Here is a 13,231-nt window from a genome sequence, read left to right as displayed (position 1 = left end):
CATTGATCTTTTTATTAGGAAGGAAAGTTGGCCCAAGTTATGAATTAATATTGATGTATGCATAGTAGGTAATAGGTTTGTCAGTGACTTGGAAAGGAGATTCAAATTAAGGATGTCAGTAGATAAGGTATTGTTGATGGGTTATTAGAAATACATAGAATGTGAATATATTTGTGAACCATACTACCCCAGACCTGAGGGTATCTACCCTGATAAGTGATTCTTCAAGATGATATGCCCTGTAGACGTAAACTAGCCAGTCTCTTTGCCCAGTCACTGTACTACTTGCTTAGTTGCCTCATGTGACAAGAACTTAAGCTAAATAGTAGAGTCAACAATATGGATTTCTGTTTGCCAAGTATAATTCAGTTATTGCCATTGTGGAGTGTTTAACCTATGTATGGCAGAGGCCATGGCAGAGGCTCAAGTCTGATGTTGTTGTCTAAATCAGCCAGTCATCTGATGGTAATTTAATTGTACTAGATCTTTTCTGTTTTCATGGGAAAGGCAATTTGCCTCCACAGAAACAGATTCATATTGCACGTGGTTTATTTTTCCTGTCATAAAGCTCTGTCTTAGAGTTTTACTGCTGTAACTAGACACCATGAACAAGGCAACTCTTATAAGGATAACATTTAATTGGGGCTGGCTTAACAGGTTCAGAGGTTCAATCCATTATCAGCAAGGCAGGAACATGGCAGCATCCAGGCAGGCATGGTGCAGGTAGAGTTAAGAGTTCTACATCTTCATCTGAAGGCTGCTAGTAGAATACTGGCTTCCAGGTAGCTAGGATGAGGGTCTTAAAGCCCATACACACCTACAGTGACACACCTACCCCAACAGGGCCACACTTCCTAATAGTGCCACTCCTAGGGCCAAGCATATACAATCACATTCCACTCCCTGGCCCCCATGGACTTACTCAAACATGTGAGTCTATGGGGGCCATACCAAAACATAGCATAATGCAAAGTACATTTAGTCCAACTTCCAAAGTCCCCACAATCTATAGCAGTCTCAACAATGTTTAAAGTCCAAAGTTCAAAGTCTCTTCTGAGATTCATCCAATCACTTAACTGTAATCCCCAAAGACAGGAAACCAGCTGGGCAAACTCTGAAGTTTGCATCTCCATGTCTGATGTCATTGGTCTTCAGATCTCCAACTCCTTTTTCATCTTTTTTTTTTTTTTAAAGATTTATTTATTTTATGTATGTGAGTACACTGTTGCTGTCTTCAGACACACAGAAGAGGGCATCAGATCCCATTACAGATGGTTGTAAGCTGCTATGTGGTGGCTAGGAATTGAACTCAGGACCTCTGGAAGAGTAGATGGTGCTCTTAGCCACTTAGCCATCTCTTCAGCCCCTTTTTCATCTTTGTTGACTGCAACAAACTTCTTTTCCTAGGCTGGTTCCACTCCCTGTGAGCAGCTTTCCTCAGCAGATAGCCCACAGCTCTGGCATCTCAAACATCTCGGGGTCTCCAAGGCAACTTCAGTGTTACAGCTTTTGTTTCAATGTCTGGGATCCACACGTGAACTTCTGGGCTCCTCCAAAGGGCTGACATCATTTCTTCAGCTCTGCTCTCTGTAGTGCTGTAAGTGCAGGTTGATCCAACTCCATTGCTGCTGTTGTTCTTGGTGATCATCTCATGGTACTGGCATCTCCAATACACTGGGGTTTTCCATCGCAACTAGGCTTCATCAATAGCCACTCATAGGCTCTCTTTATGGTTCCAAGACCAAACCCTTTGCATGACCTCTTCAGTTCTGGGCTGTCAACTGAAACTGGGGCTGCACCTTCACCAATGGCCTTCTGTGGCCAGTGCCAAGCCTCAGCTGTTCTTCATGACTCTTTTATGCCTTCAAAACCAGTACCACCTGGGTGACTCGTACACATAGTACAACTGCAGCACAAGGTATAACCTTGGCTATCTCTCCAACACAGGTTCTTTGTGCTCTCAGAAAACACCAGATTTCCCTCCAGTGATGCTGGTCTCTTCTTAATCACTGCTAATTTCTTAGCTCTAGCTAATGACCATCAATTGTCCCAGTTGTCCCTTCTATTCTGGACTCTAAAGCCAGAGCCAAATGGAAAAACTGCTGAGTTCTGCTGTTTGTTGGGGCTGGAACATCCTGGCCCTCCTCTTTCAGCTTGATCAATGTTTCAATTAAAGTTGTGTACCGCCACACCTGGATTTAAGCTTTTCTTCACCTAGAATTTCCTCTATCCCAGGCTGGCCTTGAACTCAGAGATCTGTTTGGCTTTATCTCCAGGGATTAAAGGTGTGTACCACCAAGCCTGGATCTAAATTTAGCTGGGTAGGATCTTGTCCTAAAGTCCTACTCCCTTTATCAGCTAACTCCTAGAACATAGAATTCATTTCCATTCTATTTCCTGGTGCCCCTTTAATATTTAAAGGGGCATATATTTTATATTTTTCCTTTCTAAGTTTGCTATGCCTGTTCAAAATGCTCTTCATGAGACTTAACCAGAGAACAAAGTCTATGCTCTATGTTTCTGAGACTTCCTTGGTCAATGCAATTAATCTGAATATGTTCACCTTAGCCTTAGTCAGATTCTTTGGACAATGGCAAGAAGCAGCCACATTCTTCATCAAACTATAACAAGAACAGTCTCTTGGCCACATACTAAAATTCTCCTCTGAAACCTCTAGAACGTGATAGTGTTTAAGCTAGATGAGTAGGTAGCTTAAATCACATGATAGAAGCCCCAAGTAAAGAATGGAAGAAAATACAAATCTTGTTCTTCTTGTTGAAGGTACCATCTTGTATGTTCATGTTATTCCATTAGAGGGAAATATTTTTTTATTTAAGCCATTAGAATTTGTTTTACACAGCCCAATTTACTTCCTAACTAATATAATCCATATGTTGAATTGATCAGTTATCCGCCAAGGTCAACCTATTTCATGTGAGAGTTTTTAAGCCTTTTTGAAATACATGCAAAAGCATGCTAATGGATACAAATACCTCTTCAAACTGCTTGTTATAGACTCATATAATACAGAAGGAAGCAGCAGGTTTGGGTATTGGTGATGGGAAAACTAAGTTAGGAAGGACTTTATTTATGATGAGGTAAAATGAATGTGAAAAAGGACAAAGAAAAATTAATGGAGGCCGTGCGGTGGTGGCGCACGCCTTTAATCCCAGCACTTGGGAGGCAGAGGCAGGCGGATTTCTGAGTTCAAGACCAGCCTGGTCTACAGAGTGAGTTCCAGGACAGCCAGGACTACACAGAGAAACCCTGTCTCGAAAAACCAAAAAAAGAAAAATTAATGGAGGATACAAAGGAAAAAACAGTTTAAATTTAAGATTTTTGAGATGCAAGCACTTTACCTCAAAGTTTATTCATGTTGTAGCATGTATCAGTATTTATTTTTTCCTTCTGACTACATAGTATTTCATTGTAAGGATATGTCACACTTTGTTTACCCATTTGTTATTTCGCATTTGAGATATTCTTAGTTGGGTTTGGTTGCTGTGAAGAGACACCATGACCACAATAACTCTTATAAGGAAAACATTTAATTGGGACTGGCTTATGGTTCAGAGGTGTAGTCCATTATCATCATGGAGGGAAGCATAGTACCATGCAGGCAGACATGGTGCTGGAGAGGTAGCTGAGCGTTCTACATCTGCATAGGCAGACACCAAGGAGAGAGAGAGAGTGACACTTGGCCGGGCTTGAGCTTCTAAAACCTCAAAGTTCAAACTAGTGGCACTGTTTCACCAATAAGGCTATAAGAACTCCAACAAGGCCACAAGTCCTAATTCTTTCAAATAATACCACTCTCTATGAGCCTGTGGGGACATTTTCATTCAAATCACCACAGGTTGCTTCTGTTTCTTCTGTATTGCTAACACTACCATTTGTAGACAAGTTTCTGTGTGGACTTCCATTGTAATTTCTTTGGAATGTATACCTAGAAGGAGAATTGCTGAATTGCATAGCAATCCTATAGTTAGTTTAAGGAGCTACCAGACTTCTTTCCCATGCTGCTGTAGCATTTTATGTTTTTACCTGTAGTGTGTGAAGGAGTCAGTTTCTCTACATACTCATCAGTGCTTTCTGTTGTCTCTTTTGGTCATTGTCACCACAGATGTGATATGGTAACATTTGGTTTTGATTTGCATTTCTGTAACTACTAAAGATGTCCTACTGGCCATTTACATGTGTTCACTTGGAACATACAAAACATTTTAGAACTTTTGGCTACTTGAAATTTCATATTGTGTTTTTATTATGTCATTTCTTAGATTATACTTCAGTGTCTCAGAGTTCATTCTATCCTCCTTCTTCTACACCTTAGGTAACTATCTCTATCTCTTTCATTATGTGCTTTATATCTCTTTAATCCTAGTACATACATAATTTCTAACCCATGATGCTAAGCAATACAAAGCTAACTAAAGAGCAACAAAAGAATACAGTTCCTATATGTGGTTCCTGATTTATTTATTTAGTCACTCACTATGTGGTTCACTTTGCCACTGAGTTCATTTATTCAAGATTTGCCTTGGACTTGAAATCCTCATTTTTCATCCTCCCAAGTGATGTGTTAAGTTCACTGTTATTTTATTGACTAATCTTTACATTTATTTGTTATTTGGAGGAGAGGATATATAGAGGTCAGAGACTAAGTTGCTGGAGTTGGTTCTTTTCTTCTATCATGTGAGACTGAGGATTGCTGCAGGCTGTCAGGCTTGGCAGCAGATGTCTTGCCTGATGAACTTTACTACTGACCTTCACTTTTATGTTAAGTGGAGTCTTGCAGTTGAACTTTTGTTGTTTTGTTTTTTTTTTTTTTTTCTTTTTTTCTTTTTTTTTTTTTTTTTTTTTTTTTTGGTTTTTCGAGACAGAGTTTCTCTGTATAGCCTTGGCTGTCCTGGAACTCACTCTGTAGACCAGGCTGGCCTCGAACTCAGAAATCCGCCTGCCTCTGCCTCCCAAGTGCTGAGATTAAAGGCGTGCGCCACCACCACCTGGCAGTTCCTTCCATATCTTGTACTTGATGGTAGCCAAAGGACTAAAACACAATTCTGTCCACATGCTGGTTGGTTTACTTATTTATCTTGGGAATGTGAAACTGTCATGACTGTAAGAGAGCATGTACACAGACTACACTTGGAAAACATCGGTACCCCTCATGCCATTTTCATCACCCTGGTCCCACCTACCTCCCATCAGCAACCCATCTCATTGTCTCCTGGGTTATTTCTACTGCGTTCATCGCACAGATACACCAAAAAATTATTTTGAGGCCATTTCTATTTTATGGAAGGGTATATTATTAGTTCTTTGGGCCATCATTCATTGAAATGGATGGAAATCACTTTTGTCAGTTTAGAATGATTTTCTGAGTATTTTCAGGACAACTGCTGGTACACTGTGCAGTTGTATTCCATCTTAAGCAACCCCTCTGCAATGTGTGAACATTTCACTTGAGTCTAGTATTTTACAATTATAGTTCCCACACACACAACAAATAACTCTTTATGTTTATTTTCATATAAAGTATTTCCTTTGGATTTATTAAGTTCATGGTTAAAAAGTAAACAAAATCCAGAGCCCAGACATGGTGGTACACCATGTTTAATCCCAGTACTCAGGAGGTAGAGGCAGGAAAATCTCTGAGTTGGAGGCCAGGGTAGTCTACATAGTGAGTTCTGCACCAACCAGGATTGTATATGAGACTCTGTCTCAAACCATATATAATAAAGTAAAATAAATTTAGGCATGGCAGTAGCACATATTTATAATGGATTACTCAGGAATTGGAATCAAGAAAACCAGGGATCATGTCCTAGGCTGTGAGGCAATATCCTGTCATAGGTAAACTATTGCAGAAATGCCTACAGAAAGAAGCAGGGAACAGTGGCGCTCCAGCAGCAGTGAGCACAGCCTGACAGGAGCCAGAGCTACCTGGAGAAATGTCCCATTCTAGTTCTGAGGTAGGGAAATAGGAGGGAACCCTGAAACATTACCTTGTGCCAGAAAACAAGCAAGTGCCTAAAGTAAATTAGGCAAATGTTAATTTAAAATTATAGGAGCAGACTCAAAGAGGCTCCTTTGGGCTAAATCTAGGAAATTTTGAATATTAAAGAGCAGGAGAGCTGAAGAGATGCCTCAATGGATAAGAGCACCCAACATGTAAGGATGATGGCCTGAATTCAAGGAGGAAATCTCAACTCAGAAAAATGCCTTCTTTAGATCTGGCTATAGGGTATTTTCTTAATTAATGATTGACAGGGGAGGACCCAGCCCATTTTGAGTGGTTCTGTCTTTGATCCTGGATTCTTAAAGAATGTAAGCTGGGCAAGCCAGTAAGCACAGCCCTCCATGGCTTCTACATAAGATCCTGCCTCCAGGTTCCTGCCCTGTTTGAGTTTTTGTTCTGACTTTCTTCAATAATGAACAGCAGTGTGGAAGTCTAGCCAAATAAACCTTCCCCAACTTGCTTTTTGGTTGTGATGTTTCATTCCAGCAATAGAAGCCCTAACTAAGACAATGACCAAGGCAACTTATGGGAGAAAGGATTTATTTTGGGCTTCAGTGCTGGGGGGGGGGGAGCCTATTACTATCTAGGCTGGGAAGCATGGTAGCAGGCTGGCAGCATGCTAGGAACAGCAAGGAGCTCACATCTTCAACTGCAAGCAGCAAGCAAGTTCTCAATGACATATTTCCTCCAGCAAGACCACACTTGGTAAACTGGAACCGTGCCACCAGCTGAAGACCAAATGTTCAAATGTCTAAGATTATTGAGAGATATCTCATCTAAACCATCCTACCATCCTAGGAATGCTCAACATATAAAAGATGTGTGTTTGTGTGTGTGTGTGGGGGGGTGAGTAGGAGATGAGGGGGAGAGAGAGAGGGAGGGATGTAGGAAGGGAGGGAAAGAATGAGAACTGCTGACTGTAAAATGCAAAGAAATTATACAAATGTTTTAAATTTTCCATTTAAAATAATATAAAAGTAATTCAGATAAGGATACCAGGATGTGCTGAAGTCATTAGGTGAAAAATCTTTGGGCAACCATTGAAGAAGACACATTATATACATAGTTATTTACTGAGGCTTTTTTTGTAATGTCCAGTCTCATAGTATTTACCCATAGATTACTTCACTAAAAGGGGATATGGGTTTTACAAAAGTGAGGAGTTGCTTGTAACATGTTCCACTTAAGTAGAGACCATGGATCTGTTCTTTAAGAGGTTGTCAGTGTGTGGGTTAGTGGAGTATGGGCAAGGGAAAACTGAGGAGATACATGAAGGTGAAAATATTTAATGGTCAAAGAGCAGGAAGGGATGGTGTCTGTAGGATGCTGACTGCACCAGAAGTTTGGGTAGAGAGGCAGAAACATCAAAAAGAAAGAGTAAGAGTATTTTAAAAGTGTTTGTTGCATTTTGCTTTTCCTTCATATTTGCCTGCAGCCTTTATGGCTGGCGGCAAGGCACCCTGTACCGCCCAGACTATGGAGCCTGATCTTAGTTCTCCCGCACGTGTGTGCGTGTGTGTGTGTGTGTGTGTGTGTGTGTGTGCGAGAGAGAGAGAGAGAGAGAGAGAGAGAGAGAGAGAGAGAGAGAGAGAGAGAGAGGGAGGGAGATCTTCAGATAGTCTTTACAACTTTGGGGTAGATGTTGCAATTAGACACTGAGTCAGTTACAAATTACAATGAACCTCTAGCTTACTTTGATCTAAATTAGCTTAATTTTAAGATCTAGTCTTACTTAGCATACATATACAACAAGGCAAGTTATCCTCTTTTTAAAATATGACATTACTTTAAAAATGATACCTGGAGGATATTGCAGAGCACTTTAATTTGTCCAAATGTTGCTAGCATGTGTTGGAACAGCCAGAATGATGATGATTTGTGTATTTCTGTCGCTAGATACTGCTTTTAAATTCTGTGAAAGTGTGCAGGGGCACTGTTTATTTGTGTGTGTTTTGTGTTGAAAACAATGCAGTATGTAGTCTATCACTGTCTTCACAGCCTGGGGGTGGGCCAAGGTACAGAGGGTGTGACGCTGGTATTTGTGTGAACTCCAGCTGGTGATGCTGAGCTCCCTTCATCAGCTTTCCCCTCCCTTTTCCTCCCCAGTCCTTCCCACCAGCGCCACAGCAGCATCCTCAGAATCTGAGCGAACTGCGCCCAGAACGGGCACAGAGCCTCTTAACTGCCAGAAACCTGCGGGCCCTGGAGAAGACCACAAGAGCAGTGACAGCGCCTCGCCACAGCAGCCGACAGACCACCATGGCCAAGAGCCGCAGGGACAGAAACAGTTGGGGTAAGTAGCAATCGGTAACTTGTGCAGCCTTCACAGGGTCTGGCCTTGTGTTTTCTTCTGCTAGCCTCAGCAGCCAAAGACTGCTCACTGCTCCGAGGAATCGCCCTGTCACCAGTGCTGAGCCTGGTGCAAGCCAGGCCTGCCGCTCCTTCCCCATCCTGTGCCGCCTCCTCCCAGCATTTGGACAGCACCCACACGGATGCTCCCGGACTCTGGGCTCCGCCCTAGAGATAGGTTGGAATATGGGCGCAGAGGGTGGTCTAGGGCTGTGGTTTGCCAGCAAAGAGGGGAACAGAGTTGATCTGGAGCAGGCGGAGCCCCAATCAGCTTTCTGGGGCAAGGGCTTATTTGGATGCTGGCGGACTCTGGGCCGGCGGTGGAACAATGAGGCGGAGCGCGCGGGCTAGGACACTGCGCTGCAGAAGCATCTCAGCAGCCTGGGAGATGGGGGAACCCTCCTGAGAGTCTCCAGCACTATACACTTACTTCAGTTTGGGGTTAGTAGAGGAATGGGGAAGAAGGCGAGCAGAGTTGGGGTTTCTAGCCTGCTGGCTGACTCGGACCTTTCGCCTAATTCAGACTCGCCTCAAGCCTGGCTTTGTTCTTCAATTTTTACCTTATGGAGATATAGGAGATGATTCAGCACCGGGCCTAGGGAAGGGCTAGGCCTAGTGGGTTCACGCGCGAGTGGGTGGGCGGTGCTCACGCAGGCAGAGAGGAGGGATCACAGCGATGCGATGCGGGAGAAACCGCGCCCCACCTGCTCTGCTGTTCCTGACCAGATCTGGAAGAGTGTGGGCAGGCTGGGCGGTTGGCTTGTGGGGTTGGGCTCCAGATTTCTTGCAGGCACAGAGTTTAGCTCATCAACATTCTAACTAAAGCCCTATAAACTAATTTTATGATCGGAACCAGAGCGAATCTCAAACCATAGACAGGTGGTGCATAGAGAAACATTGTGTTCAAGTGGCTTTGCCTTGTTATTGTTTTGAAAGTTCACTCCCACCAGGGGAGTTCAGTGCTCCTTGGTTCTCTGATTCTAAGTTCTATTTGTGTCTATCATACTAAAAGGATAGTTGTACCTTCTAGTTAGTTACTTGTTTTCCTTTGTTAAAAAATTATAATGCCTCTTTGCTTTCCATTGATGCGGTGGTCACAAGATCAGCCTGTCCTGTGGGCAAGGTTTGCATTTGAGAGTATTCTAGATTCTTGGTTGCTGTGGAGAGGTGGGGCAGGCAAGCAGTAGTCAGAAGCAAATTTCATTTCCAAGATCACCAAGCCTGGATTTCAGTATTGCAGATTCAGTCTTTGCTTCCTTTGAAAACTTGGTTGAAGGTTCCTAGTGTCCCTTTGCATCATGTTCTCCCTCTAGAATAGGATTTTTGAATACTGTTGACCATCACAGTATGCTTATGTTCAGCTCGGATTTTCCTTATTAGTCTCTGGGTTGGATTGTTGACGCCACCCAGCTAGGACCCAGGCATGTAGAAATTTATTCCGAGAATTAAAATTTTTCTTATCTTTTGGCTCATTATTCTTCAGTCTTTGGTTACAGATTTCTTAGATAGTGGGTTTCCCACCCCCCTTGTGTATGCCATTCTCAAATGGGATTTACATACGATCACACTGGAAACTTAATAGAAATAAAGGTCCCCACAGGATCTAGCCAGGGGTTTTGAGTCAACAGGTCTGGAGTAAGGCCTAGAAACTTGTCTTTTGATTAATTAGTATTGTAAGTAGTTGAGGAGCAGCTAGCCTCTGATGTTACTTTGAGAAACCATCTCTTAGCTCATTTATGTTTAATAATCATCTTCCTAACATTTCAAAAGTTCCTATTATCCAAAGTCATCAGGACAATATTGTAAGTGATAAGTTAGGGGGAAATGTCATAGTCATTACTTGTTCACTAGAAACTTTAAATAAACACTGGAATTGTAGAGTGTGACTTGTGGGGGATGTTTTACTACTATGGCTTTACATGCTGTAAAGTATCTATAAATTATTTAGAAAATAACAATGATAAGAGGCAGAAATTTTAATGAAGATGTTAACCATTCCTACCTTAATTCCACTTTATTCCCAGTACCTGCTATAGTACTGTGTGCCTGGCAGATGTGCATGATGGCATTTCCCGTGCAGAGTCATCTGAATTATTTCATTTGCTCTTTAACCTTTAAAGTACTCATGTCTTTACTTATGACACTTTTGCATATGGAAAAAATGGAAGTCACTGGTAGGATAAATGACTAAAAGTCGTATATTTTGTAAGTTAAAAAATTGTAGTTGGAAGCTAGGGTTTTCTTCTGATTTACTTTTTGTAGCATGGTACCATGGAGTGTGGGGGGTAATATGGAAACCAGGTTTTCACAAGAAGCCATGGGTTTCTCTGATGAGAAAATAGTCCACTGATGCTTAAAGAAAACAGTGCAGTGGCCCTTTAACCTAGCTGCCATCAGAGACATCATAAAGACGAAAATGAGGCATAGTAGATAACCCAGTCTCTGAAAATACAGTGATTCCCAAGTAAAGAACAAGAAAGTCATTTGCAAACAAAACTCAGGGCCCTGTAGAACTTTGAAATGAGGATTCTTTTACTGAGGGGACAATGCCTTTTTGCAGAGATCAGGGAGGCTAGAGAGCAGAAAAACTTAAGTTGTTTACCAGAGTTTGGGGTGGTATTGAGGATCCTACTCAGAGTCACCACTGGGAAGCAGGTATGTGAACTCCATTGAGAATCCACCACCTGCATGAAGGAAGTTTGAGTATATGTTAGTACGTAAGAGTTGACCTTTCAAGGGTAGGCATTATTATTGTTATTTTAATGATTGAGAAATCTGAGATTAGAGAGCCTAAGGAACTTGCCAGAGGCATCACAGTTTTTGTGTGCTAGACTAGTATGTAACTCAGTAACTCAGGGTTGGTAATTTCTGCAGTTCTTGTACTGAGGATTAGAAGCTAGAACAGTGCCAAAGGCTGTCACAACAAGCTTATTTAGGAATAAGCAGGTAGAAGAAGTCAGTGCTCTATAAACTCAATCACTTTGGACTAGAAAAGTAAATAAAGTGTGCTAGTGTGGACAGTAAAGGGGACAGATGCATATCAGAAACAGTAGCCCAAAAAGCAGTCTTTGAGTGCAGGCTGGAACACATCTACTAGAAAGAGAACAACAGTGTATACCATTTTGTTTGTTTATTTCTGTTAACTTTCTCTAAAACTAAAGATACAATGCAAGAATTTGGTTTTCTACAGTTTGACAAAAACTGATAGTACAATAGTATCTTATAAAAATGTTTGAAATAAAGTGTTAATTTGAGCTACCTTGAAACAAAACCCATCTTAGCTGCACAATAAATACAAGAATATATTTCTGTTTGTAGAAAAATCATTTGTGGAAATTTAAGGTTAGGAAGTTTTAGCTTCTGGCTTTGATTTTGAGGGGAGACTGACCGTGGTCAGGATATAATACAGGTGTAAGCAGAACTATGTGAATGGCTTAATATTGAAGAGGGAGGTGTGGAACTTGTCTAACAAGCTTGTTAAGTGCGTACTTGAAGCTTGGGAATAAGAGAAACAGATTTGAAAAACAAAATGCAAGTCATGAGCCCCGAGGTCTCACTAGTAGAGCCAATAACAAGCATCGTATGCGGCAGGGAAAGAAGCAAGAAGCAAAGTTAGAATGTGAAGTGAGCGAAAGAAATAAGTGAAAGTAAAGAAGTATTGGAATAAAAAAGTACCATGTTTCCAGGGTCTTAGAGCAAAGTCCAGGTCCAGATTCTAGTATAGGTTTTAAGCGAGAAGAAGCTTTCAGAGTGTAATACAAGGTCATGATGTCGGTCCCACTCAAGGTTATCTCAGAGGACACAGCCACTCTCTCCCAAGTCTACTCAGGCCTGTCATTCAGGGAATCAGGAAAACCCTGACCCCAGCCTGCTATCTCAGAAATGTGAGCTGAGTTTGATTACCATACAAAGAGATTGTTAAAGACCTATTCTTTAGATAAATTCCATTACTGATATGACTAGCAGTCTAAGAGTTCAAGTGAACTTGCCTTTGTGTGTTTTGGAAATATAAATAATATCAAAGAGCTGAAGAACATGGTGGTGAAATGGAGCTGAACTAGAGGAGGACAGAGCTGGTGTCTCTCTAGAAAAAGGCCATATACCCAGCAGCAGGCGCTTACATGAGTGAGCAACCTATACCAGAACACACTGTCAGGATTATCATGACAGAGGGTGTGGCTGAGGTCAGATCTAAACAGGATGTCACGTTCTTCTTATGGACATGGAGGAAACAGTACATTCCATATCATGATCCTACTCTCTTCCTGACTATGGAAGTGTGAAGTTGACGGTCTAGAACCTGCCCTAGAGCTGGGCTATTGTTTAAGGTCATTATCACGTATCGCCTTCTCTTTAAAAAGTGACAATGCCTAATTATATTAGTTATTTTTCTTATTTTCATGATGAACTAATTGAGAAAAACAACTTAAAGAAGAAGGGTTTATTGGGGCTTATGATTTAGGAGGGAGATTAACAGGAAGCAGAAAAAGCAGACAGGAAGTAGGGCCTAGCTGCAAAACCTCAAGGTCCACTGCCATTGATCCACTTCCTTCATCAAGCCTCCTCCTAAAAGTTCTACAACATTGTCACACAGTGCCACCAATAGTGAACCAAGTGTTTAAGCATGTGACCCTATGGAGGATGTTTTTCCACATATGTCATCCTTATAAAACAAAACAACACAAATTTCTAAATTTCTATTAGGTTTGATATGTACTGTATGACACATAGATATATATGACATGTGCTGCATGACTCATACATTTATATAACATGTGCTATATATTCTCACCTCTAAACAGTTTCTCATTTAACTGATTACACTGTTTACTTTTCCATATACAGTTTTCATACATATAC

The 13,231-nt window shown here is 41.5% G+C and overlaps 1 protein-coding gene across 2 annotated transcripts in view; it reads left to right on the top strand.

The window, feature by feature from the left end:
- Positions 1-13,231, top strand: part of Atl1 (atlastin GTPase 1) — a 76,021-nt gene that overhangs the window by 8,315 nt on the left and 54,475 nt on the right. For both annotated transcript variants that reach the window (XM_034514004.2, XM_034514005.2), the window contains exon 2: positions 8,129-8,315. In XM_034514004.2, coding sequence (XP_034369895.1) covers positions 8,282-8,315 — 34 coding nt within the window. In that variant the 5' untranslated portion in view covers positions 8,129-8,281. The remainder of the gene's footprint in view (positions 1-8,128; positions 8,316-13,231) is intronic.

The sequence above is a fragment of the Arvicanthis niloticus genome, chromosome 11 (assembly GCF_011762505.2).
Source record: "Arvicanthis niloticus isolate mArvNil1 chromosome 11, mArvNil1.pat.X, whole genome shotgun sequence".
Taxonomy (NCBI): Eukaryota; Metazoa; Chordata; class Mammalia; order Rodentia; family Muridae; genus Arvicanthis; species Arvicanthis niloticus.
The sequence above is the reverse complement of the archived record's forward strand: the minus strand, read 5'-3'. Positions and strand labels throughout refer to the sequence as shown.